This window comes from Fringilla coelebs (genome assembly GCF_963513975.1).
Source record: "Fringilla coelebs genome assembly, chromosome: 1".
Taxonomy (NCBI): Eukaryota; Metazoa; Chordata; class Aves; order Passeriformes; family Fringillidae; genus Fringilla; species Fringilla coelebs.
In genome coordinates, this window is record NC_140028.1 from 70,771,814 (window position 1) to 70,797,868 (window position 26,055).

Sequence of the window (26,055 nt, forward strand, 5' to 3'; positions counted from 1 at the left end):
TTAAGCAATAATATTCTGGTTTCAGACATTTATTCATCAAATCTTCCCTCCAGCAAAAGCTTAAAAGTAAATCCATATTTCTTGAGTTACTGCCTTAGCAGGTATCCAAAAGAGATATATTGTTGGATTTGATGACAAACTAAACTAAACTGAAATGAATTTAAGCAAAGGCTGCTGGTGGCTGAGGCAGGGAGCTGTAATTCACCTCCCATGCAGATTATGTGCTAGAAATCCTCTGATGGATTCAAAGACAGAGTTTTAAACCTTTCACTTCAATACAGAGTGTGTAAGATTCTGTACACTGCCAAACAAAATGTTGACCCAGGTTCCAAAAAGGTGGCAAGAGCAGGGCTAGGGAATGGTGCTACTAACCAGCTCTCCTGCCCACAACTTAGCAATGTGGACCCACATCAGTGAAGGCTTGTTTGGCTGCTGTAGTCCTTCCAAGCTGCACTTCTCCATATCCATTATGCATCACATCAATGATGCTCTGTGGTTACTCACCATCACTTCCACCAGCTTTGTGATGCTGTATTATGTCACAGTGATATCTGTCCTGCTGATAAACTTTATGTTTGAAATGAATATTAAGAACTGAATTCATCTGAATAAATTTTTAGCAGCAGCTATGACCAGTTTCACATTACCACTGCTTCAAGTTATCTTGGCAGTGGATCAGGAGATAGGAGCACAAGTAAAACTAAGACATGGAGCTCACTCACCTCAACATGACAGCCCATTTATGTTCATAAATGAACACATGTTCTCCGAAAGCCTATTCTTCTCCTCTTTTTTCCAAAACTGAGAATGCCAAAGTTTTGTCACGTGCTATCTCTTGCCTGCCCTAGTAAACTCAAAATAAGCAACAGCAAAAAAACCCCAAACCCAAAACAAAACCAAAAAACACACAAGAAAATCTTCCTATAGTGAAACTGGAACAGAAATGTATAGTTTTAGCCATGGCGCACGTATACAAGAGGAGAGGCAATGCTACAGTACTTCAATCTGTATTGTCTATATAAAACATTTATTTTTAAGCTCTATAATGGTATTATAGAAATACATAGAATATTTTATAGTGTATTTAAGTGTACTCACTGTGAAAATAACACATTTAAGACAGGTATTCTTATGTCCAAATGTTTTAAATATATGCACTTCTTTGCTTGCAGAATTATGTTACTTTGAAAAACAAAATATCAGTATTTTATTCCTTGCTCCTCGCCAGAATCTTCTCATTCGGATTTCCCTGGGTCATCTTGGGTGCTCACTGCCGTGGGATATTTTATAAAAACCACGAGAAGTCTGTAGATTTGTAGATTTCCTATATTTGCTTGCATTCATGTCTAGTGCACATGGCTTGCCGTTCAATCCTCCACGTGCCTTCTTCGTAAGTGCAGTGACATATAGTGCATTCATCAGTTTTCACCTCCCGGCCTGCTGGAATCACAAGGGTTTCTGCAAAGCAGTTCGGGCCTGAAAGAAGGAGAGAATTCATTATGTGACACCAGCAGCACACTGCAATCCAGCCTAGCACGGTCCTGGTCCTGGGCACAGAAAGCCTACAGCAATGGGAGCAATGCTGGGCACATCACACAAACATGGGCAGCACGCACAAGGTATAAAAGCAGCAAGGAACACAAGGAACCTGCCTGCCCAAGTGGCTGGATGTTCCTGGTACGGACTGTCCCTGCTCCCTGCGCAGGAACGTGCAAAAAAACCTTTCTGTGCAACATGCAGCTGTGACAGAGAGCTGGGCACACCCTGATGGTGCAGATGAACACAGACTGAAGCTAGAGGAAATGCCAGCTGTTGATAATTCAACAGTGATTCTGTAAGCTAGCTAGAGAGCCACTTATACATTTTATTACTTTTTTCCCACTGGAAACAAGCATTTTACTTTCTGTAGTAATCATAGTATCACATTAGTTTATCTTCCCTTTCATGAGAAAATAGTCTATTTCCAGCAGAGTGGAATAGCTTCAGCCTCTTCTGAATGAGGATATTTTTCATGTATAAAATGAAATATTCCATTTTATGTAAGTCAGCAAGTCTACAAACACCTCTTTTCATAGTACACTGAAATAACTTCATTTCCAAGGATGAGGCAGAAGAAAAACCCACCAGCACAATGTTCAGAAGACCAATCTGGTTCTTTTAAAAAGGAGAAGGCTGTGAGAGCTGGATTATCTATATTTCTTCAGACATATTTTTATATGTCAAAAAAGAAGTCTATTTCTGCCTTGAAAATCCACATGCCCTTGCAGAGCAGCATTAAACCCTCCAACCATGCATCTATCCACTGTCATGCCCCCAGTGGGACCTGGCCCTTCCATTTAATGAGCACAAACAGCAGCAGCTCAGGCACAGCCTGGCCACTTCACAGCACTTTGGCACCACTGTCATCAGGGCAGGATCTGTAAGAGGGGCCAGGACACACTGACCTGATACTGCTGAAATTCTTAAAGGCTGTGGATGCACGAAACACTTGTTGACTGCCAGCCTGTTTGCCATACAGATAAATATATCCCAGATGGGCTCAGTCTTCCACTGCTGAGGGTTTACTCCAAGACCTACACCAAAGAGCATGGCTTTGTCTTCTTCTACAGAAATGTAGCCCACCTCCTGGGCTGTGCATTTTGAAGAACAAACCAAAGAGTTCACAAATCAGTTACCTCATTGAAACAGGTTATGTCTTTGTGTGCACACAACAGCCTGAGAACTAGATGCCAAACTGGCCATAAAGAAAGCCCCTCCTCACGTAAGAATTACCTCTAGATGAGACCAGCAAGACCTGCAGAAAATTGCTTCCCCACGTTGTACTCCTTTCTTAATGCCCTCAATATTTAAGCCCATACTTTGTTTTCATAGAACCACAGACTGTAGAATCATTAGGGCTGGAAAAGACCTCTGAGGTGACTGAGTCTGACTGTTAACCCACCACCACTGTGTTCCACACCAAACCACATCCCCAAGTACCACATCCACATACCTTTCCTACACTTCCATGGATAGTGATTCCACCACTTCCCTGGGCTGCCTATCCTGGTTTTGGAACTGACTGTTGACAATTATCTCCAACATGTGGCTTCTTTCACAGTTTTGGGTGACTTCCTGGGCATTTGGATGCAGAAAGTGCAGCAAAATACAGCACATCGCATTTAAATCACCTGCTTCACTATCCTAGTGTTACTGTGACACTTCTGCGTTTTCAGTCCCTCCATCTGTACATGTAAAAAGTATCACTGAGCTGGAAACACTGCAAGGAGGACTTTTGGGGTGGAAGCAATGCTCCTGGGTCCCCACTGCACACTGGGAGGTGCCCAGGTTTTCAACCAAGGTGAAGCAGAGTTAACCATGCTGTCCTTGGTGGAAAATATTTGAATGCTGATCTGTACAATTCTGTTTCTCTTAAATACAGCATTCTTCTTGCAATTAATAAAGCTTCATCCCAAAATGAGTTCACCTGCACATTACTAAAGATACCTGAATGTTTTGCATGCTGGACTGTAACAGCCCCATTATTTACAAAGCTATATGATATAAAGAGTTAAAATATTAAAAACAGAATCTACTTTCCATGGAGAATTTGTATGCAACCTACAAGACCACTTGAAATTTAAACACTACTTAAAAGGCACCACAGGAAAAAATGTGATGTCAATCCCCTGCACAGGATTTATTTTATTCTGGAAAAGCAAATGTTATAGGTTATACTTGGTTATAAAACCAACTGGGGAATGAAGTAAAAACGGTGCAACACAACTAATATAATTCACTTGGATTCAGAATGTAAATGCCTCCAGTCACAATGAGCAACACTTTAATGTCATGTGTGATGAGTCCTTTTTACACCAGAAAGTTACTGAATGTAAAGATTCAACAAGTAAGACCTCAACTGTTAAACTATTTTATATGGGGGTAAGTCATTGCTTTGGTAAAACTACAAAAGAACAATAATCATCTACCTGAAAAGAGACCTGAAAAAATAAATGGCAGCAGCAAATGTTGTTTTAGTACCATGGAACTTTTCATTAGAAAATTGCCCATTTTCTGGTTCTGCATTTGCACCCATCATTACTGTGGGTGTCTTACATCATACTTAAGCTGACAACAGTCAGCTGGCATCCTTGCCCTCACCTTTTTCTCTGCAGTATCGCACACAACATTGTGGGTAACGTTACAGAAAAGGTCATGAATGAACAGGCCGAACTGACAGGATTACTGCAACATCATGCACATAAATTCAGTGCAACATAGTGTCCAAACAAGGGAAAATAATTCCACAACTCTTCTTTTATCATTTCTCCAAAGTCTCAGACTTCTAGGAAAAATAACTCTGAGCTTCACCCCAACCCTCATTCAATTCTGAAGCTGTATGAGCCTGTCCTGGCTCTTGGTGTCCCGTGGCTTCCTTCCCGCAGCACAGGGAACACTCCTCCCTTTCCTCTTCCTCTGAGGAGCGGATGCAGAACACAGATTTTCATGGCTGGACTGACGAGACCAGCCTGCAGTGATGGGGTACACATGGGACAGCACTGGTGGGAGCCTTGGTGAAGGGCTGCTCTGGCTACTCCTGTGCCTCCAGCCTGTCACAATCCCAGAATATTCCAAGTTTGAAGAGATCCACAAGGATCATCAAATCCAGTTGAAAGGACAGCAGTGATGAAGCCATTAAGGATTCTCTGCCTGTCTAAAAGGAGAGTAGGGAAACTGAGGAATTGAAGATTTTGAACAGTGAGAAGGCCTGGAGGCATGGCAGGCACACAAAAGATAATTTTAAAAGCGTAAGAGTGCCATTTCCTCAGTCTCCCTCTGAAGAGGGAAGTCCTCCACATTCAGAGCTGCCACAATGGCAAGGCATTCGCTGAAAGTACAGCTTTACTTAAAACTGGGCAGTTAATATTCATTTAGCAAGATTTTCAAAAGTTTTTTTTTTTTAATTTTTGAGTTTTTAAGTTTGCAAAATTACCTGACTTAGCACACGAAAAGCATTTCCAAGTAAATTGGGGCTGTTCCAACCCCACGGCAGTGGTGGGCTTTCTCACTAGATGCTGCTGCTCCAGGGGCAGTGAATTTGCTCTCCTTGGTGTACAAAGGAGGTTGCCTGCTTTCTGAGCTCCTTTTTGGCTACACCACTACTCTGCCCAATTTCAGCACCTGGTGCTAGCTCAGTGCACTGCTGGCTTGTTTGCTCTGCAGTCTAAACCTCCTGGCCCCATCCCCAACTGTGTACACTTACATAGCACTAAGGCACTCAGTGGTGCTGCACTTGCTCACAGCAGATAAAGATCTTGCGTATCACTCTTAAATCTGGCAGAAAATTCATGATGACATATTGTATCAATTCTGAGCGCAGCTTGAAATCTACCACGACACTGTTTGTTTTCCTAAAGCATACAACTGGTGCTGTCAGACTCCTCTCGAGCCATGCCACGCTGGTATCAGCACAGATTTCTTTCCCAGGGCTAAGGCACAGTTGCTGCCATTGCAGCCGTGTCTCAAAGCAGCAAGTTGAGTGCAAATCCTCAGTTCTCACACTGAGCACCAGACTGGCATGCAGCTCTTGGCTTCCCTGCATCTAAAACAGTGAATCCTAGCTTCCAAAAGCAATATTTTTATTGGGATCTAGAGAACTAAGAAGGCATTTCTGGGTGGTTAATTCATTGAGAGACTATAAAGAGATCCTCATCTTGGAAACACTTAAAAACTAATGAAGTTTTAAAATATTATTGGGATAAATGCTACTTTTGTAATTTTTTTTTTTTTATAATTTCACTGGTCCTGTGAAAAGTTTCCAACGACTTATATGCTATGCTTCAGTGTTGACAAAGACAAAAATTTAATTAAAATGCAAATTTTTTTATCTCAGACAGAAACAGCTGACGCCAGTTCTCAGCAGAGAATGCCCAAGCCACTCACCTACAGAAGCACCTGTAACCTTGACAACCTCAGAAGAGCCTCTCTGAAACTACTCCTCCCCTCCTTCCACAAAACCACAGCTGCATGTCACAGAGCTGTTCCTGTTTCCTCTTCCTCCTGTCCTTGCTTTTGTATGGGCACATGCTCCAATCAGTTACAAAATATGAGATACAGCAATTTGGTAAACCATAATTTAATCAACTGTTTCCATCATCTGTTAAACCAAACCATGGACAAAGAAATCTGTTCAACTGCAAGTTAATGTGCTTGCCTGGAGAATAAGTCACAGTGGATTTTTGCCAATTAAAACTACAGTGACAACCTCTCTGTAACACAACACTTAGATGTAAGACTGCTCTGGGCTCTGGTTTGCACTAAGCTTCCTCACAGCTGCCTCTTTAACAGCTCCTTGCAGCAAACAGGCCCCTTCCAAGGCACCTGACGGCAGTCCCATCCACCCTGACAGTTTTCTGGCATCCATCACTGGCATCATTCATTCTGGCATCATTCATGGGGTAGTAGAGCACTTTGCAAATTACACAACCTCAGTATTTAGCCTACCCTCTTCGTTCTATTTACTCTTTTTTTTAAATTTTTCACAGAGACAACTCCAATGGTTACAACGTGGAAAGAGAGATCCTACACTTTGCCCTGGAAGTGTTGAGAACCATGACAACATACAAGAATGAGCAGTGCTGGGTGAGATCAGAGGTCCACCTGCACCAGGAGGAGGCAGAAGGAGAAGCATGGGGAAGTATGCAGGGACAGAGCAAGCACACATGTCCAGCTTCCAGCACTGCCTCCACCGGATATTTGGTCAATGGCTCCTGCCTGCTGAGCTAGTGGAGTTAATGGATGGAGTTAAAAGGTTACTTTATGATTAGCCTCCCCAACATTCTGCTGAACCAAATTCTGATAAACAGAATTTGGTTCCAAGGAAGTCCACAGCTATTGTGCACAGGGTAGAACCATTTCCTTTTGTTGTCCACACAGTACCTCAGCTCGATATTTCAAAATCCTCATAGTGGAAGAGGTGGTAACAACCATCCCCACTTCTGTCACGCTGTCATGACCTGTATCATGCTTCCCTTCCATCCCATTACCTCACCTGCAGGTTGAAGAGGCCAGCTGTGCACCATCACTGTCCCTGCTCACCTCCCCAGATCTCCCCCAGTTCTGCTACCTCTTTTTGGGGCTGTGATGATCAGACCTGTGTACCATACACAAATTGTACAGACACCACGGACCTGTACAGTAGCACTGTGATATTCCCTGTTTTGCTTCCCATTTTCCTCCTACTTCCTGACATTTGCCTTTCTGTTGTGACCACTGATGAAAAAGTTGAGCTGATGTTTTCATTACACTTGTGAATTCTACATCAGATAGAAATCTTATAGAAACAAACATGTGAAACTTAAGTGAAACCTGTTGCTGCCTGTGTTACGTAAAAATTTGGCTGTCCAGAAATGCTATTTGGCAGTCTTCCATGCACAGCAGAAGTGTTTTTGTTGCTCAGTAGGTTCAGGAACATGCTGGAGAAAGCAAAGCCTCCCTGCCATCTCCCAGATCTTCTTCTTTCTGATGTTTTGAGATTTACTCCATTGCAGATACCAGGGAGACTAATGAAACACTGAGCTGGAAAATGTAGCCAACCACCTGCCTGCATTTCAAGCTGTCCACTGCTGCAGATGACCTGTGATGCCACAATGCAAAGCCAAGGACATTTTGGAAGTTACACTGAGGAGCTAGGACAACTGAGGACCAAACCACAGGCTGGCTATGCCTGCCTCCCAGTGCACAGGAACACAAAGTCCCTTCTCACCTGCCTAGCTGTTCAAGATGGGTTTTGAAATGTGCTAATGTGGCATGGTGAGACATTAAAATAAGGCACATAGCTCCACAAGAGAAAGACCTCTGAGACATGGGCACTATCTCCCTCATCCCTCTCAAACCTAATCACTTTCCCCAGAGATGGTATCAGTACCTGCTTTGTGTCCTTCCAATCTCTAATCTCTTCTAAGGGGTCTGTATGTATCTCCCTGACTTGATTTTGTTTCCCTCTCACGTGGATGTCTGTGTATATATATAATACATCTGTCTCCTGTGAAATGTCAGCTCAGAAGATAAAGCACAAAAAGCAGCTGGCAAAAGGAGTCTGTGACCAGGATTACAGCAGACTCTGACTCTCTCACACAAATAAGTTCATCACCCCTGCTACTGTCATGGTTCTGACTTCCCCCAATTCATCGAAATCTTTTACTTGCCTCAGTACCTCTGGACACAACTGAACCAAGCCCAAAAGAGAGTTTTCAACAGAAGAAGGATTCAGATAAACCCAATTTTAAAAGCAATTTGAGACCCTGAAAAATCATGTACTTTTTCCACAGTTTATCAATGCTTTAAGATACTGGGAGCCAGAGAACCATGGCAGATATCCTAACAGACTATGTGTGCATGTACATATATGTATGACAAGGAAAAGCAAAATAAAAGTATATCCATTTTGGGATATTCCTACCTGCCATGGGAAGTAACAAAAAAGCAATGGGTGCAATATGCAACCCTCCATGAAAGCATATTTTTTTTCATGCTAGACAGAGCTTTGGTGATTTTAACAATTAAAAAAACCCTCCTTCTGTTAGGGCCATATTTTGTTAGATGCATAGGGAAATGACAGATTGGAAGATTTAAAATAACAGATTTAAAATAACATTTTGCTAACTAATTTAGAAGGATGTGTATAGAAGTGTCTGCTGTTAGACAGATAGAAGAGAGCCCAAGGAAGCTCTTCTGTAACTAAACAGGGTGACCATGTCATCAGTGGCACTGCTGTGACCAAGTGGGTATCAAATCTCTGGCACTTGCAGTAGCCTACGTGTGCCTGTGTGGGTGCATGAGCTTTAATCCAGAAGATAAACCAACTATAATCTACTTAAGAGTTGGGCTTTAATTTCTGCTGATGAGACTCACAAGCCCTGTTTATGACCATGTTCTGTTGTTTTACTTTTTCATTTATCACATGTGACAGCACTATTGATGAACATTTAATTCTGGCTCCAGTTCTAGAAATTGCAGTAGTGTCCAAAAAGACCCACAGAACATGAAACAATGCCACCACAGCCACTGGACTGATCCTTTTCACCACTCCTTCTTTCCAGCTCTGATTCTCCACCACCTTGAACTTGCTGGTGATGTTAACATCCCTGGAATGACAATGCCAAATACCACCAAAACCACTGACAATGCCACTAGTGTCACTACCGAAAAAGGCTGCAGTTTTGCACAGATAGAAATGGCTTGCAGGAAGGGAACAGTCTGCAACCTGCCACTGCTGCTGTCACCTTAGATTTTCAGGTGCATCCAGTGAGCAGTATTTCAGCTTTTTGTGTACTGAATACAAAGAAGCGAAGGAGCATCAAACACCACACAATCCAATACCACCTGAGCCTAATAGAAAGTCTTGAAGCATAAAAGGGCCAAATTAAACATGAGGCTTGACTGCCATAAAAATATACTGTATCAAACAACTTCCTTTATCAGAGAAAATACAGAAAGACTCAAATAGGCTACTTAAAATAATTTCATTACTTGTAAAAGGACATTGTATTCAGCCCAGGAACAGCACCAATTAGACATGAGCTGAACATTGTGGGTATCTCACAGAAAATTACACAAACACTTAGAAGCCAGCAAGCTGCATATCGATTTTAGGTTCAGCTTTCTTGTAGGTCTGTCACAACCCAGATGATTAGGAAATTAAAAACATCGGGCTTGAATGTATGGAAAAAAAAGTCAGATACCTGAGATAACAAAGAATCACAGAAACATTTATGTTGGAGAAGATCTCTAAGTTCATTGGGTCCCTATGTAACCAAGCACTGCCAGGTCTACCCCTAAACCCTGTCCCCAGGTGGCACATCCACATGCCTAATGAATGCTTTCAGGCATGGTGACTCCACTGCTTTCCTGGGCAGCCTGAACACCATTTCTATACAGATTTTTTTTAATATCCAGTCTAAATCTCCCCTGACATAACTTGAGGCTACTTCCTGTCACCTGCTACTTGGGAGACGTGACCTGCACCTGGCTGCAACCTCCTTCCAGGTAGTTTTACAGAGCAATAAGGTCTCCCCTGAGCCTCCTTTTCCCCAGGCTAAACAACCCCAGCTCCCTCAGCTGGTCTTCATAGGACATGCACTCCCTACATCAGCTCCACTGTCCCTCTCTGATGCTCCAGCACATCCATGTCCTTGTAGTGAGGGACCCAGAACTGGACAGAGGATTCAAGGTGTGTCCCTTGAATCCTGTGTCCCTGGGAACACCAGCAGTGACCAGCAGCCAGCTGGATGTAGCTCCACTCGCTGGGTCTGCTCATCAGCTGTTTTTTTTACCAAGTGAACAGTGAACCAGCGCAAGCCACAAGCAGCTCATTTCTCCAGGAGAATGCTGTGGGAGAAGCAGGAACTCCTGGGGGCTGGCACTGCTTACCCTGCTCACCATTGTCCCTGCCTGCTGGGCCCAGGCACAGCTCAGAGAGCTGCCTGCCTGCACTCCCTTAGCCCCCTCTCTGGTGCCCCTGGACTGTGAACCAGCCTGGGCTAAAGCCAGCCTGGAAGGGAGGAGGGTGGCTTGGTCTGGGACATGAGCGGTGGTGCAGCATTCTGCAGAGATGCTGGCAATGGAGTGGAGCCCAGGGAGGGTGTGGCAATAGCACCGGCTACTTGGAAATTACTTCTGAAGCTCAGAGAGGGCACTCATGGCTAAGAAAACAAACTGAATCATTGCTAATTTTTCCCTCTGTTACAGAAACTGCAGGAGCATTTGCAGGCACTGCAAGGACCGGCAGCAGTGATGGGGCAGTCTGTGGGCTGCAGTGGAGTACAACGCCTGCCTGCCCCAGCACTTGTAGCATGGGAGTTTAAAAACCCTTCTGTTGAGGTTAACGGGGCTAATCCTGCCCTTTCTTAAGCTGTTTATTCATGCCAGTGACCCTGCTGGGCTTGGCAGGATAACTGAGGGCCTGGTGAAAGATCTGCTCAGCACTAAGACATCTTCTTTGCACTGGGAAGCACCAGCTTACTCTTCAGATTAAGCAAGCCATGTGAAATGCCTTTGTTGAAAGATCCTCAACAGGTTGTCCTAAAAACTGTTATGCAAGCTTAAAAAGATTCTGCTCTTCCAAAAGCATGTGATACAGGCCTCAGAGATTTGCTGCAAACACTGTAACAAAAAGCACATTTTAATTAGCCAGAACACTGCAGCACTGGTGGGCTGTAGTGTCTATCAGTTAGGCTAGTTAGGTCGCTAAGAAGTAGTCAGTAACTTAAGCAAAATGCACATACAGTCAGGATTTTATATGTCCTGAAACAGAGGCTAAATGAAGGATACTAATGAAGGATAAGATTTAGAGAATTATTTTGGGAAAATCCTTAAAGATTTCAACTAAATCAAAAGCTAAAGTGGTACCAAAATATAGTATAATTCTGCTTTAGCAATGAAGCAGAATCTAAATCAGTGTATTTTTCCAGTCACTATAAATCATTGGGTATTGAGAATACAATATGTGAGGATGGTCAGTGGCTACCTACTACTACAAGGACTTATTCAATAGAACCCACAAAAGATCATCAGTCAAGCATCAGCCATTTTTTTTCACCACATTTTAGAATAAACACACTGAATACAGTTAAACCAGAGGTTATCTTTCTTACAGAGAATTATTTATACCAAAATCCTAAATGTAGTATCATTCAAGTCCTGACAGACTGTCACACCAGACAGTTACAACTCTCCCAATTACACAGTCCCCTTGCAAGTTTAGGTATTTTATAAAGACTTGGTTTGACTTTTTGTTGTTATTTCGTGTTTTGTGCCACCTTTGGGTTTTTATTTTTTGTTTTGTTACGAACTTAGCAGCTTGCATACACAGACAGATTTCTAGCCACTCTTCACTGGAGTTCATTTGCTCTGGTTGTAGGTGTACAGACGTCCCAAGCACACCTTTCTCTAGGTAGTCTGCTGCTGAAGCAATACACACCAATGAGAAAAAAATGTTAACACTGAAGGAGCTGCAGTTTGGGATCTCAGACACCTGCATAACCCTCTCATACAGACAAGCTGTGAGCACAGCTGACAGCTGCAGAAAAAGGAAACAGAGGTTAAGTCTCTTAAAGGCAATAAAGTTTCTGCAGTAACAGAAATAACTGGTCTGTCACATCTGAACTGCTCAGCTTTGTACTTGAGGACTTTGGCCCTGTGGCATTTTCTTGATTGCATCTGTGATTTTGTGCTTATTTTATCCATTTCTTTTGAGTTACAAAAGGTAAGTACCTAGCCAAGACCAGTACCAGAACAACTGTTATTTAAAACAATAAAAGAATCCAAACAGTTCCACAAAGGATATTCTTCAATACATACTGAAGACTGACCACCTTCTTTCCCTCTCCTACCTTTCTCATTTAGAATGTTTCCAATAATCTTCCTCCTAAAACCTGAAAAATAGTACCCCTTCTTACAGGAATAGAAATGTCAGGGATCTGTGCCAAAGCATGAACGACAACTGCCAGCATGTCATGCGTCATTTTAAAATACAATGAATTCCAACAACGTCCTTTGCTGTGCATTGTTAGCTTCACTGACTGAAATAAAAAGCTGTCCTTGTGAAAAACAGGTGTAATGCATGGGAACCAGAACAGGAAAATGAAGAAACTGTTTAGTCACAGTCTTAACATATTAATTCTATAGGTGTGAAAATTTACAAAATATACAGTTGTAATTGCTAACTGTTTTAATGTCATACTATCACTATGTGAATATACCTGTAAAAAATGGAGTTGTTAAGTTTTCCTAAGGAAAAAATTCCTAATCAGCTAGCTTTAAGATGCACCTAGGTTACTCCACAACTGAGAAAAATCACAGTATTTTTAGGAGCAAAAGAGAGGCTATGCTTTGCCCTCCATGCTGCTCAATCAATAATTCCAGCTTTTTATCCCCTTTAATGATTTTCCCCTGGTGGTTACGAAACACAGCCCTGACACAGCTTGCTTTGGAAAGACTGAATTTGCTACCCGTGGAGGAAGCTGAATTCAAAATCACAGGAAAACGTCTCTGTGAAAGCGTGCTCTTCCTGCCCCTGGTACCCCAGGCAGGGTTCCCTGAGCAGCCCTGCTCCCATGGCTGGCCAGGAGGCAGTCTGGGAAAAGTTTGGCATCAATCCCTGTTCCAGCACACTGCTTCTGGCCAGACACAGTGTGGGTATAGACACCCAGCTTTGCCACCTAAAAACGAGGGATCTGGTCCAAGCCAGCCACCCATGGACTCTGTACACGGAGGGAAAGGAAGAGGCACCTCTGGGGACAAGTCCTTGTACATCCTGCAGACAGATGCTGCCACAGCTGCTCACTAGTCTGGTCTGCAGGTTGAGCCCTGCACCCCATTTCAGCCCCATTACTCACATGGGCTCCTTGGACCACTTCCTTACCTCATCAAAGTCTTGCACAGAATACTGAGGGAGATGCTAAAACACCTCAATTTGGATCAAAGAAATACTCAGAATAGGAAGGGGTGCATCAAATATTAGTTATTCTGGTGATCAGAAACTGTCAACAAGTCAGACCTGAAAATTTGAGACACTGTTCCTGAGGAGAATTCACACACTCCGCTTAGGACCATGTCTAAAGCCAGCTTTTAAGAAATACAACCAGGTATTATGCAAATCTAAATATATAAAGTTGCAACATGAAAATCCATCACTACCTGAAGTTAATTTCCTCTTGCTTCCATTTGCATCACTCTCACACAACTCATGAATCAAAAACTAGCTAACAGAGATGATTTGGAGTAGGAAGAGTGGGAAACAAGAAGATGGAAGGGTGATTTATTGCAAAAGCAAGAGATTAGGAAGCCATTGGTGTTGGAAGAAACCAAATCAGTGTGATTTCAAACAGAGAGGAAGAAAGAAGAAAGCAGGAAGGGTGACTGGCAAAATTATTTTAAGGAATCACCTTTTTGCTGAGATGGAAAGACAGATGATTTAAAGTGAGAGACACGAATCATGAAGGATATGAGAACCATCTTTGTTAAATGTAAGGATTGCCTCTGTGAGTTATACAAATCCTTTCACCCAAGAGAAGTGCAGCAGCATAGAAATTTTATGTCACTCACAGGGGCACACATAAAAGGACACACGCTACCCAAAAAAAAAAAACCTTCCACATAACATCGCCCAACTTCTTCACTTTTAGTCTCAAACAGCATTTATTTTCCCACATGCTGCAAAGCCAAGAGCACCATTTGATAGTGCAGTGCTCTTCTCCCAGGATGTGGTTGGTGCAGGCTCGTTCTTTCCATTACACAGGTGTGAGAAATTGGGCAGAGCCCAGCAGAGAGCAAAGCCCCCTTGGAGCAGACAGATCTCCGGCTTCCTGGACATATGCCAGCTGGGCCAGGAGCCAGTGAAAGAAACACAGAGTGAGGATGATTAGCTCAAGGTTCCCTTCAACAGTCCCATGGCAACTTGTTAAGGGGTATCAACAGATGGAGCCACCAACACTAACATCACAGGGCGGGCTGTTTTGGCTAGGAAGATCCAACATTTGATCCCAGTCACACAGCAGGATACAGACACCTTCAAAAAACACCAGGGCTTGTGTACAGCACTCTGGTTTTAGCCATTGCAAACTCACAATCTAAGAAGCCAAAATTCATATAATGGAGACTTCAAAGATGTCTGGTCTTCTAAGGAGAGACAAGATATTCCCAGCAAGGGGCTGAACTATTTAAATGCCCAACCACTAAGTCAAGGCACGAAGCCCAAGAGGAGGCAAGCACTACCAATTATTACTGGGGTTCCTGTTCACATAAGTAGCCATCAAATTCCTGCAAAAACACTCAGGGAAAAGCAAGAAATTGGATCAGGACTTTCATTAAATTAATAGCCCAGAAAACTCTGAAAAAATAAAATTGGATTCCAGAAATGGCCCCCAAGATGGCCAAGTTGGCACTTGGAAGCTGGGGTGCTTCCTAGAACTTTCTTTTCCTTTTTTCTCCCTAACATGTAAGACCTCTGGAGCAGTTACTGAGGCATGAAAACCAGTCTTTGTATATAGAGTAATAGAATTATTGTAAACCTATTCTTAAATATTTCCACATATTATATGCTTCTTCTTGTAAAATTACCTCCAAAGGCAATTATTATGGAAATAAAAGTTCTGGAGGAAAACAGCTGGTGCTTTTATGTTTATCTGAAAGCTATGTTTGTTTTTTTCCTAGGCAAAACCAAAGCATTATGAAACTGTAAATGATTCCCAAGACATTTTGAACTGAATTTTTTGAAACTCAGATTAGTGCACTAGAAAAAGAGTAATAAAACAATACAAAAGTGGTAAAACTAAAAATTAAATTTTACTTTTCTAATGAAGTTATTACTCCAGAATGTTCTACAACCAACAATTAAGCACTTGGTGTAAGATTACAGTGATAGCTACTCAATCTGTCTTGGGGATATTATTCTACTCTCTGGTGACAAAAATGAGCACTGCTCACCTGCTGCATACACACCATGAGTGTAAAGGAGACTTGAGAAGTTTGTGTCAAGTCGAAGTTATTATTTTCAAGAACCTCCCTGGAAGACAAAACTAAATTAAAATGAGAAGCTCTTAATTATAGAGCAGATGGGAATGCTGTAAAATGTGAGATCCAGAGATGTGGAAAGGAGATGTTCCCTGCAGAAGTGATGTCCTAGCAAAGGAGGGATATCAGCCCAAGTGGAAGCAACCAGCAGATCTTCTAATTCGCTCCCTATTGCAAGGTGACATTCATTCCTGTCTTGCTCTAGGGTTTAATTTGCAATTACTCCTTTGCACTTGATACCATAACCATTAATAGCATGATATGTACTTGTAAAATCTACAACCATCACTGGATTAGTAATTTATTTTCTGATTCTTTATTCCAAGTCTATACGTAATTTATGCATGTGCAATTGAAATCCATGTATTAACATGCATAAAAAATGAATTCTGTAAGGAATCTTTGTGGAACAAAAGCTGTGGATGGGTTTTCAGGAGGAGAGAAAATTGGACAGAAAATTGAACAGAACAGGAGGTAAATCACCAAAAAACTCCAAACCAAAAACCATAACCAAAACTCCGCAAGAGTTTTTAAGGGAAATCTTGACCACAATATTGTGAATAAGACCATGTAAATGCTTCAAAATAGACTAAAACACTTGGGAATGGAAACTTTCATACAGAGAATGTATCATTCCAGGCACATTACAACAAGGAACAGAATACATCAAGGAGTCTCTTTCCTCAAGCATGATTATCAGCTGATTTCTACTCTACTAGGAACACTGCTCCAGGTAAAAACATCTATCAGCAAGGCAAAATAATACAGTTGCAATCATGACATTCAATGAGGGAATCACAAAAACAGATCTCCTTCAAACATCTTTTCAAAATGCCAGCAATAAAAACCATGGTTAAATACATCTTCATCTTTGGCTGGCGCTGCAAACACCAGAACTGTAAAAGGATGCCAAAACTAAGTCAAAATACCCTTATGGTTAAATAATCAGATTGACAAATTTATATTTCTGATTTTAAGCCTTCTTGGCACATTAAGTAATTTTTTTCCTCTGGGCACAAAGTCTTATCAAATGAAACACCTCTCTATACCTGTAGTTATGAGAGTGATATTTCAGCTAATTATGGCATATTCATTCTTAATAATAAAAATAAAATAATCATATTGTCGAGAAATGACTGAATACAGATGCTGGCAAGCCAGAAAGGGGAAAACTCTAAAAATAGGTTAAAATGGCAGCTATAATGGAAGGCAGGAAGAAAAACTTTGCTTTTTGGTACTTCCCCTCGTTAGTTTTCACTTCTGTTCAAAGTGGAACTCCTAAAAGCTGCACTCAGTCACTTATTTTTCCCCAATAACTAATCTGTTGTGGTTCTTCCTGCAAATGACGTTGCTTTTAAAAGATCATTTCTAACAAAGGTTTCTGGTTAAAAGACAGATTCTGCTTCCAGGCTGTTAAAAAGTGAGAAAAAATGTCTAAAGGAAAGGGCCAGCCTGCGTAGCCATATCTGACCACATTTGACTCCCATCACAGACAGAACACCTATGGCTTTGCTTCTTGCAAAGTGTTTAGAGAAAGACTTCAAGAAAAGCTCAAACCCTCACCTCATTTATTTTTCCCCCTTAAGGTACAGTCCTGCCCTGTGTTCAGATTCCACATGTGAGTGGTGTGAAAGAACTGTAGGAAGACTTTACAGGGCATTTAAGCATTAGACGTAGGAGAAGAGAGCACCCTGGCCATACTGCAGTAGAGAGTAATAGGGAATGATAAAAAAAAAATAGTGGAAACATAAGAAAGTAAGGAAATGAAAGAATCTGCAATGTTCCCATGCAGAAATGTGCAAGTCTGCATGTTAAGAAAACCAGGCCCAAGGCACTAAAAAGATTTCAAAAGAGGTCATGCAATATAAATGAAACTTAAAAGCACTTTCTCTTCCTCCAGCTATCACGGCATGAGCACATCACATCCAAACAAGTTTTCTCAAATCTACCCACTGCCAAGTCTTTATGTGCTGCAGCCCCCAGCATCACCCTTAGCACATTACTTTTCTTACTGCCTAAGTCCCTCACCTGCCATGTACACACAAGTACAATCTGTTAGCAATTTTCTTACCTTTTAATAAAGTTTAAAGTTGATAAAATCAAATTATGGTAAGCAAAGATCTCCAAGTTCTCATTCCATTCATTTTTCTGTCTTCACCTCTAGTATTTCTATCTCCTTGTGCTCCAGTCAGATTCACCTTGCTTCCTTTCTTGCCCTTAACTCCTCCTGATTTCTGGGACAGCTGCAGGACCCCACCATCTGCTGTGCAGTGGCACCACTTCAGGCTGCCTGTTCAAGCCCAGAAAGGTGCACAGCATCACCTTCTCTCAGACAGGCACCCCAAGTATTCCCAGCTGCACATTCACTTCAGGAATTCCATACCCTAGTGAGGGATTTGCTTTCTCCTCATGAATACTACAGCTTTCATTACAGTAGTGCATGTTGCATGAATTCACCCAAGCATCTCCTGAACTCCTGCAGAATGTGGATAAAAAAGCTGGTCCTGACATCTTGGTTGTCACTAACATTCTGAGGTACATTCAAGGCTGATCAAAAATACTGCAACCACTTTGGTGCTTTTGAACAGCTGCTCTAAGTTTGCATCTCTCACAGGGGCATTTTTTTTTCCCCAGCAGAAATCAAAGAGCCTTATTAAGATCCCTGCAGAAATCTAGAAAAATAATTGTCTCTTGTTTTTTTTTTTTTAAATGACAGGCTCAGATTTTTGAAAATTTCCATGTTTCTAATACAGGCTAGTCATTGACTAAAACTGATAGCATTTGGGTAATACAGAGCTTCTTCATATCAGTAACATTTTCTTTTAATGCTTTACCCAATGTGCAGCACACTGAAATCCTTAATAAAGTTTAAATTGTTTCTTTTTCTCCATGCAATGTCCTGTGTCACTTCACAGTTGGGGGGGTCCCTTGCTGTATGACTTTTTGCCCTACAGTCATTACATAGATTGAGCTGCTAATTTAGGTAATTTAGAATGCTGCTGACCATATACATTTTTACTCATTTTTTTCCTCTGCATTTTGATAGACTTTTCTAAACCATCCAAAACCTAAAGATTCCCTACAGGTTTTAAGAAAACAAATGTTGCACATGCAACTCCAACCCAAAACTCTGATGTCACACTGCTGGAATTTGCTGTCTTCATGCACCTGTGCACACACTTACATAAACTATTAACTCCAAAGTATTTCAGTGACTTGAGGAGGACTCAAATCTCCTTTCCCAAAAAGAATGAAACTGTGAGACACAGTGAATAATTATGGGCACTTGGGCACCTTTGCTTTTAGTTTATTATAGATATACTTATTTGGATGCTCCCTAATTTATGCTTTTAGAATAATAGTACTTGCAGAAATCACAGGCCAAGCAGACTGCAAAGCACCTTTCAGAGCATTAACAGCAGCCTGTGAACTTTCAAGGAGGGGACAAACAGACACCTGTCATCTTCTAATAGAGATACCTCAAGGTTATTTTGATATAGATTTAATGCACATAACAAATCAAAATCTATGATCAGTCAGAGTCCCAGGACCAGGTGGCTAAAGCAGCCTGTCCTCCTGCAGAGCCCTGGGGCAGGATGGGCAGTGCTGATCATTCCAAAGACCAAAGAATTAGAATAGGTCTACACATTTAGCCAAAAAAGACCCAGGACAAATGGAGGGAAGGTGTTTCTTTCAAAGAACTTGGGAAGAAGGGCAGAACAAAACAAACTGGCTTCCCGAACTCATGCCATGAAAATTTCTGTACTTCACTGAAATGTTACATATGGCTAAGATAATTTGAAACCTGATCAATTTCAAATAGAAACACACTGGTGCTTGTTATGATAATTTCCATACGCATTTGAAACTTTCATTTGCAAAGAATATATCAAGTCAATAAAATTCTACCAAGGCTTTGCAAAAAGTAAGAATATATTTGAGTCACAATTAAAAGTGGCACTTTTCAGATAGACCACTTTCCTCCCTCCTAATATCTGTTCAATAAACAGATTAGTCTTAGATCATACACATAACTTCTGATGTTGATTCTGTGCTCAGTGGCACACACACACACACACACATACACATACATTCAAATTTCTATGAAATTTAGTATTACCTATCTGTGCAATATGAAATGAAGCACCTATGCACATACACATAAACAGAGGAGCAGCATGGAAGGCAACTGAAGAGCAAGAACAATTGCTTAAATGATAATTATGTAGAATAGTAATATTTAATGCTCCAGCAGAGACCTTAATCATGATACAATGCACTACTGTATAATAAAACCAGTTCTGCTATAATTCACATTCAAGCAAGAAAAAAACAGATGAGCCAAGAGAGATTTTCATTCTCATAATTTTAAACATATGCAAGTTATAAATTCTTTTTTTCAAGGTCATGAGGAAACTCTGGGGCAAAGCAAAGGTTTCTATGAATATGTTTAGTAGTATTCACAGCATGTGAAAAATGAGCCAGATCCATGGCTGTTATACACACCAGATTAGCTCCATGGGCTTGGAAGTATGAGCATGAATGACCTGTATTAACAGGGCCTTGCTGACAGTGCAGAGCTGTGCTACTTTGCTGCAAAGTAGTTAACTATATGATAATCAGTGAGGGGCAAGAATTTAAGCATTTTCTTTTGAAGGCAAGATTAATGTTTCAGCATATAGCCAACACCTTTGCAAATGGAAATGAAGCAAAGCTGTGTCCAGCCTGAGGGAGATAAACCTACTAGGTGCAGTGATGCCTAACTGGTACAGGGAGTGCAGGACAAACACACAGCCTGGCACAGGGGGAAATGTCTCATGCAGAGAGACTTTTTTGTACTAGAACTTGGGGAGAACAATTGGATGGGCCTTTGAAAGGGATCAGAGTAAGACACATGGTGGCCAAGTCTGTGCATTTCTGGAACATCTTCTGAAACTGACTCAAACGTGAGTCTGCACCAGACCCAGCCTGCAAGCTCTTCAGAGACCCATGAGTGCCAAGAATGTCCTGCAGTCCTTCCCAGTGACCAGCACTCCTGAAAGGGAAGAGCCAGAGTGGGACTCATGGTAGGCAAACAGCTAGAGGAAGCTGAACTAAAGCAGGGAAACATGCAGGGGTCCCAGAGAGCTCCCCCAGGGCAAAGGGGAGACCAAACAACAGACCAGTTTCTGCACCTGATCATCTTTCTGTACAGCCCAGAAGAACAGTGCAGGATAAGCACCGAGCCTTCCAAGCCACCCTGGGGTTGGGAAAGCATTTGGACAGTTTGGAACACCCACGGAAACAAGCACGGCTTGCAGACTGACTGACCTCAGCTCTGTCCTCAGCAGCTGCAGACAGGATTTTCAGATAATTCTTCTAGCATTTACAGCTGACAAGTCTAATCTGAGATTTTTGTCTCACTAGTACATATGTTTCAAAATAGTAAACCTCCAAGGTCCTGGTTTTATTATTAGAATAATTTTCTGCAGACCCCCCAAATGTACCATTTGATTTTTTAAGAAACTTCCCTATAAATTACCCCCCTCCCCCCCCTCAAAGCTTTACACTGCTTGCAGAAATTACATTAATTCTACAAAGACAGACAAAAGTTTACTGGAAAAGCAGTCATCAATCAGAACTCATCACTGGACATGCTGGACTAGCATTTGTCTCAGCTCCTGCTCCCTCGATAGCTGATGCAAAAAACCACAGTTGCCAAATCATTTTAGCAGTTGACTATAAACAACAACAAAAAAAAAAGCTTCTGAAAACATGTTGGTTTGAAGAATTAAAAGAGAAAAATTATTTTAAGGTTTAGAAGACAAATAGTAGGAAGTCTGAAACAGTGTCATATACCTTAAGCTGCACAAATTCAGGTACCGGCCAGGGACTTTTAAAAATTGTGGGAAATTTTACCCAGCTAGAGGTGTAATTAAACACAGCTGGAGATCACACTTAAAAAGTGCCTCAAGGACTGCTCTTGGATGTATGAGTTTTGTCCATCCTGCTCACAACATGGAACTTGTCCAAGCACTTTCAGGAAACACAACCAGGGATCACTCTGCTCCTCAGGCCCAGCTTTGGTCTCCACAATGTGCCAGCTTCTAACTCCTCAAATTGCTGCTCTCTGCTGATCATGCTCTCACAGCAACAACCACAGACAAAATGAAGTTCCTTGCAATGGAAAAGAAATTGTATTGAGAGCCAGCCTCCTTAAGCCTCATGCTCTTCTACTGATAGCTAGGAACTTGACTAAAAAAGAAAGATTTTGTGCCATAAAGTAAAAAAGAAAAAAAGCTGCTTGAAGTGTGTCACACATTTTTGCACAGTTAAATTCTCAAAAAAATTTTCCAAACATGTGGAACACTACATAGTCACACTACAGAAGACCCAAGTTTCAGCTTGTCACAGGATATAAGTTCATGGAATATTCTTAAATAAGTTGCGCAGATCTGTATCCAAAATGCAATTTCAGCTTCTGACAATACTTAGAATTATGGTGAGATACTAGTGAATAAGAATGCTGATATTACTTCGGGAATTTACACAGAAGTACCACAGATTTTTGGCTGTCAAAGAACTTGTTGAAGACTGCTGTGGGACAGGTACTGAACAATCCCTGAGCACAGATGTACGCTGGCCCTCTTTGAACATCTGAAAAGATCTGAGATATTGATTTTCCTTACTATTATTATTTCTTCTTATCATTTTACTTTATTTCAAGTTATTAAACTCTTTTAATCTCAACCTATAGGGTTTTACCTTTTTTTCTGATTCTCCTCCCCATCCCACTGGGGATGATATAGATGGGAGGGAAGGAAGTCAGTGAGCAGCTGCATGTCACTTACTTACTACCAGCTGGGGTTAAACCACAACAGAAACAGACAGCTGCAGCTTACAGTAATAGAGGTCAAAAACTATCATCTCATCAGCATTTGAAGGCTCATGAACCTGTGGGTCAAGGAAAGTTAGCTCAACTTATCTAACAACACAAAGGAGCTGCAAAACAAGTTTCTCCACGTCTTTGATGGGTTCTTCTTCCAGCTAACCAAAGACAAAAAATCCTTCTCAAAACCCCTCTATACCACAAATTACTTTACTTGTGCTTCATCCTACATGTAGCTGACCCAGTCCAGCCCCCATATTAGCACACACAGTGCCTGGGCTTTTGGTGATCTAGCACATCCAGGACACCAGTAATTTGGAACATGCAACACAAATTAACCATAAATTAATCATGTTGTTAATACATGGGCTCAAAATCCTCACAGCACTAACAGATCAAAATGCCTTTTTGGTGTGACAATCAATTAGTGCACTTGCAGGCAAAGAAAACTGGGAAATCTACACAGCTGGACAAGTATTTATTGGGGAATATACTCCTTTCTGTGTTTGTGAGAAGTTCCTGTTCATGAACAGCTCTTCCACCGTTCTTGTGAAGAAACCAGCAATTCATGTGCCACCTCCACATCCCTAAGAGCACAATGACTGTTACCAATTAACACTGCTGCAAACTCCCCTGTCAAAAGAAAACCTGGTTCAATATCTACTGGACCTGCAGACAGGAGAACAGAGGAGCAGCTGGAGACAAATACCTCCTGACAGGTCCAACAAAGTATATGGATGGAGCCCAGGGCTTTTGAAATTCACTTCCATCCTTTCTTACCAAATCAGTCACAGGAATCATTTAGTTCCCCTGTGATATTTCAATGTTATCAACAGATACTTATATTAAACTTTTTCCTTTTTCTTACAATTAATTTAAGCAAGCTTGTCTCTAGCAAGCATATATATATATATGCACTCTATATATACATATAGATGTAAGCCATCAATAAGAATGTATTTATTACTTCTAGGCTATCACTGAGAAGTGGTCATCAGGGCCAAATCAGAATCTACAAACAGACACAATTCAAAAGAAAATCCCAAAATTTATCACCCTAGGCTGTAACAAGCTGAAATTTCTCAGTGAAGCTCAATGACTAAAACAGACTGGGGGAGACACCTGCTCTACTAGAAGCATGGACTGAATTATATTTTCCATGTATTATGGCAGCCTTTCAGTGGCATTTTCTGCTCAGGGGAGCTAGGAGAGAGACCAATTAAAGCAATTACAGAATATGTACCAAGGGACATTTACTAATGGGACTAAGCTGTGATCCTGCCATTAACTTATTGTAAGTAGATGATTTTATACACAACTTACACTCTCTCTTGGTCAATGAGATGCTGTAATTACACCTAAACCCAGTACCCCTGCAGGAGTAGGGTTTTCAAAATAAAGAATATGTCTGTGCACACATACACCTGCATCTACACACACACACCTGCATCTACACACACACATTACTAATATACTGTGTGTATTAAATAGTAAATTATTGTAGAATGTATTGTACACAAAATTATTATATACTACACCATCTGTACTCATTGTATAAAGTGTAAAAGGAAGACAGTATTCTACTTAGTATTGTAAATCAGAGGAAAAAACTCACATGTATTTGGTTAAAATATTAAATATAGCAGCAACCACGAGCCTGTCAGTGACAATATTTTTTTCTTTTGCAAGATCTAGATTTCCTGTGCCATGCTGCTTTAGAAACAATGAATTTTTTTTTCTAGCACTTAAGCAGCATACAGGTAGCAGGGATAAACACGCTCTAGCTGCCTGCTAACCAGCTGCAGAAGAGGAACACCAGCCTGTGTGGGAAGTGTGCTGAGGCCACTGGCTCAGCATGATTCATTTAAAGCTGTTACTGAAGAGAGCTCATCTCTGCCAGTGCTCACCTGCCCACAGTGCAAGATGAATACTTGATCCTGGGAGTAAACAGCTTTGGTTCATCTGGCATGAAAACTCAGAGCAAAGGAAGGCACAAAAAGACCGACAAATCTGTGTTCTGCAAGACGGAATTTGAAACTATAGGTTTAATTGTGAATTGTTTGTTTTTTAAAACCAAGGGTATGCTATCCAAAAAACCACCAAAACAGAGCTCAGCCTCCCTTACCAAATAAAATAAATGAGTGCACAAGCACAGATGTCTTTCTCCATACAGCTAGCACACTCCTCTCTCATCCACATTCTGAGAGGCGCCTCTGTTTTGACAGTGCTGAGCTGGAACAAAAAACAACTGCACACAAGAAACAGGAGGAAAATTCAGATGAACTCTTTAAGCCTTTAGCCACTTCTCTTGAATCTTTGCCTAAAGGAGAAACTGCAACTGTTTTCAGGAGCCAGTTCCAGAGAATAACTTAAAGGTCTGATGAAGGCTCAGAACTTGGGCTGTTGGGCCAGGAAGCCAAGGGCAGCAGTGGAGTCTGATCCCCACAATGCAAACAGTTGGATTCTCCACAAAGCTCAAAAACAGGGATAAACTACTTCAGAGTATTTTTACTATTAGGCATATAATTATGGGCAATTATTACAGAGGCAATACCTGTGGTATCACCTGTCCAGAATCACTGTAATCCCCAAAAGATAATTAGAAGAGTCTGTCTTTATCATCCACTAATTATATTATACCCATTTTAATTCTCTCTTCCACTTTTAAGGAAATATTTAATAACTCTAATAATAAAATTAAGGAAAACAAAGAATTGTGCAAGTGTGACAGCATACTGCATAGGAAAACATCCGTTTGTGGATCCTCACCTCTGAAAGACTCAAACTATTCACTGCTGTTGAAAACACCTCAACCACAACCTCCATGTGGGGTTTGAACATAATAATGCCATTTCCAAGAAAACAGTAAGTAAAGAAAAAATTACTCACAGGATTTTAATTTTGATTAATGTTTTGTAATTTACCAGGAATAGGGTATGATTTAAGGGTGCCTGGCCAATGGAATTTCATATGGTGTGCCTATTTCTTACAATAGTTTTTACCAAGTTGTAAAACTGAAATCATTATTTTAAACCCTTAAAATACTGACACGATGTATTTACAACCAAGTCTTAAAAATAATTGGATCATTATCATTAAAAGCTTCTTAACTGTCTGCAACTTGAAAGCACTTGCAATGGTGGAGATATGATGTATAAAATGAGCATGTTTTTAATCTTGTTTTTAATCTCATTTTTAATGCTATGTGATCTAAACAACCACGACATCAAAGACTAGCATTTTCTAACAGCTTTTTTTTTTTTAAGTTAAATGACATCCAGTTTTCCTCTGCACTTTCCTCTTTGTCTCACGTCTTTCAATTTTCCCATTTATTTTAAAATCACACTAAACCTACAGCAAAGAACAGATGTGCAATCCTAAATGATTCTCACAGTGGCAACCCCCAGTTGAGAGCAGCCAGCACCACCTCTCTCAGAGGTCACTTTATTTCCTTTTCATATAAACGTCAGCTTCACAGCACAGGCAAATGAGTCAACACATCCTCTAATTATCAGTAATCCAAAGATGACTTGAGGAGATAATGAATGACAACTCTGATGCTCCAAGCCTGCTGCTGCTGCCTTTATCCTCATTTCCACTCCTTAACAGAGTCGTCCCTGACCTTGTGAGGGCAC

The 26,055-nt window shown here is 41.1% G+C and overlaps 1 protein-coding gene across 1 annotated transcript in view; it reads right to left on the minus strand.

Moving 5' to 3' along the window:
- Nucleotides 1–1,223: 1,223 nt before the first annotated feature.
- VWC2 (von Willebrand factor C domain containing 2) overlaps nucleotides 1,224–26,055 on the minus strand; it is a 53,954-nt gene continuing 29,122 nt past the window's right edge. Inside the window, exon 4 of the mRNA XM_084212562.1 lies at nucleotides 1,224–1,476. Within this exon, the coding sequence (XP_084068688.1) occupies nucleotides 1,325–1,476 (152 nt within the window). The 3' untranslated portion in view covers nucleotides 1,224–1,324. The remainder of the gene's footprint in view (nucleotides 1,477–26,055) is intronic.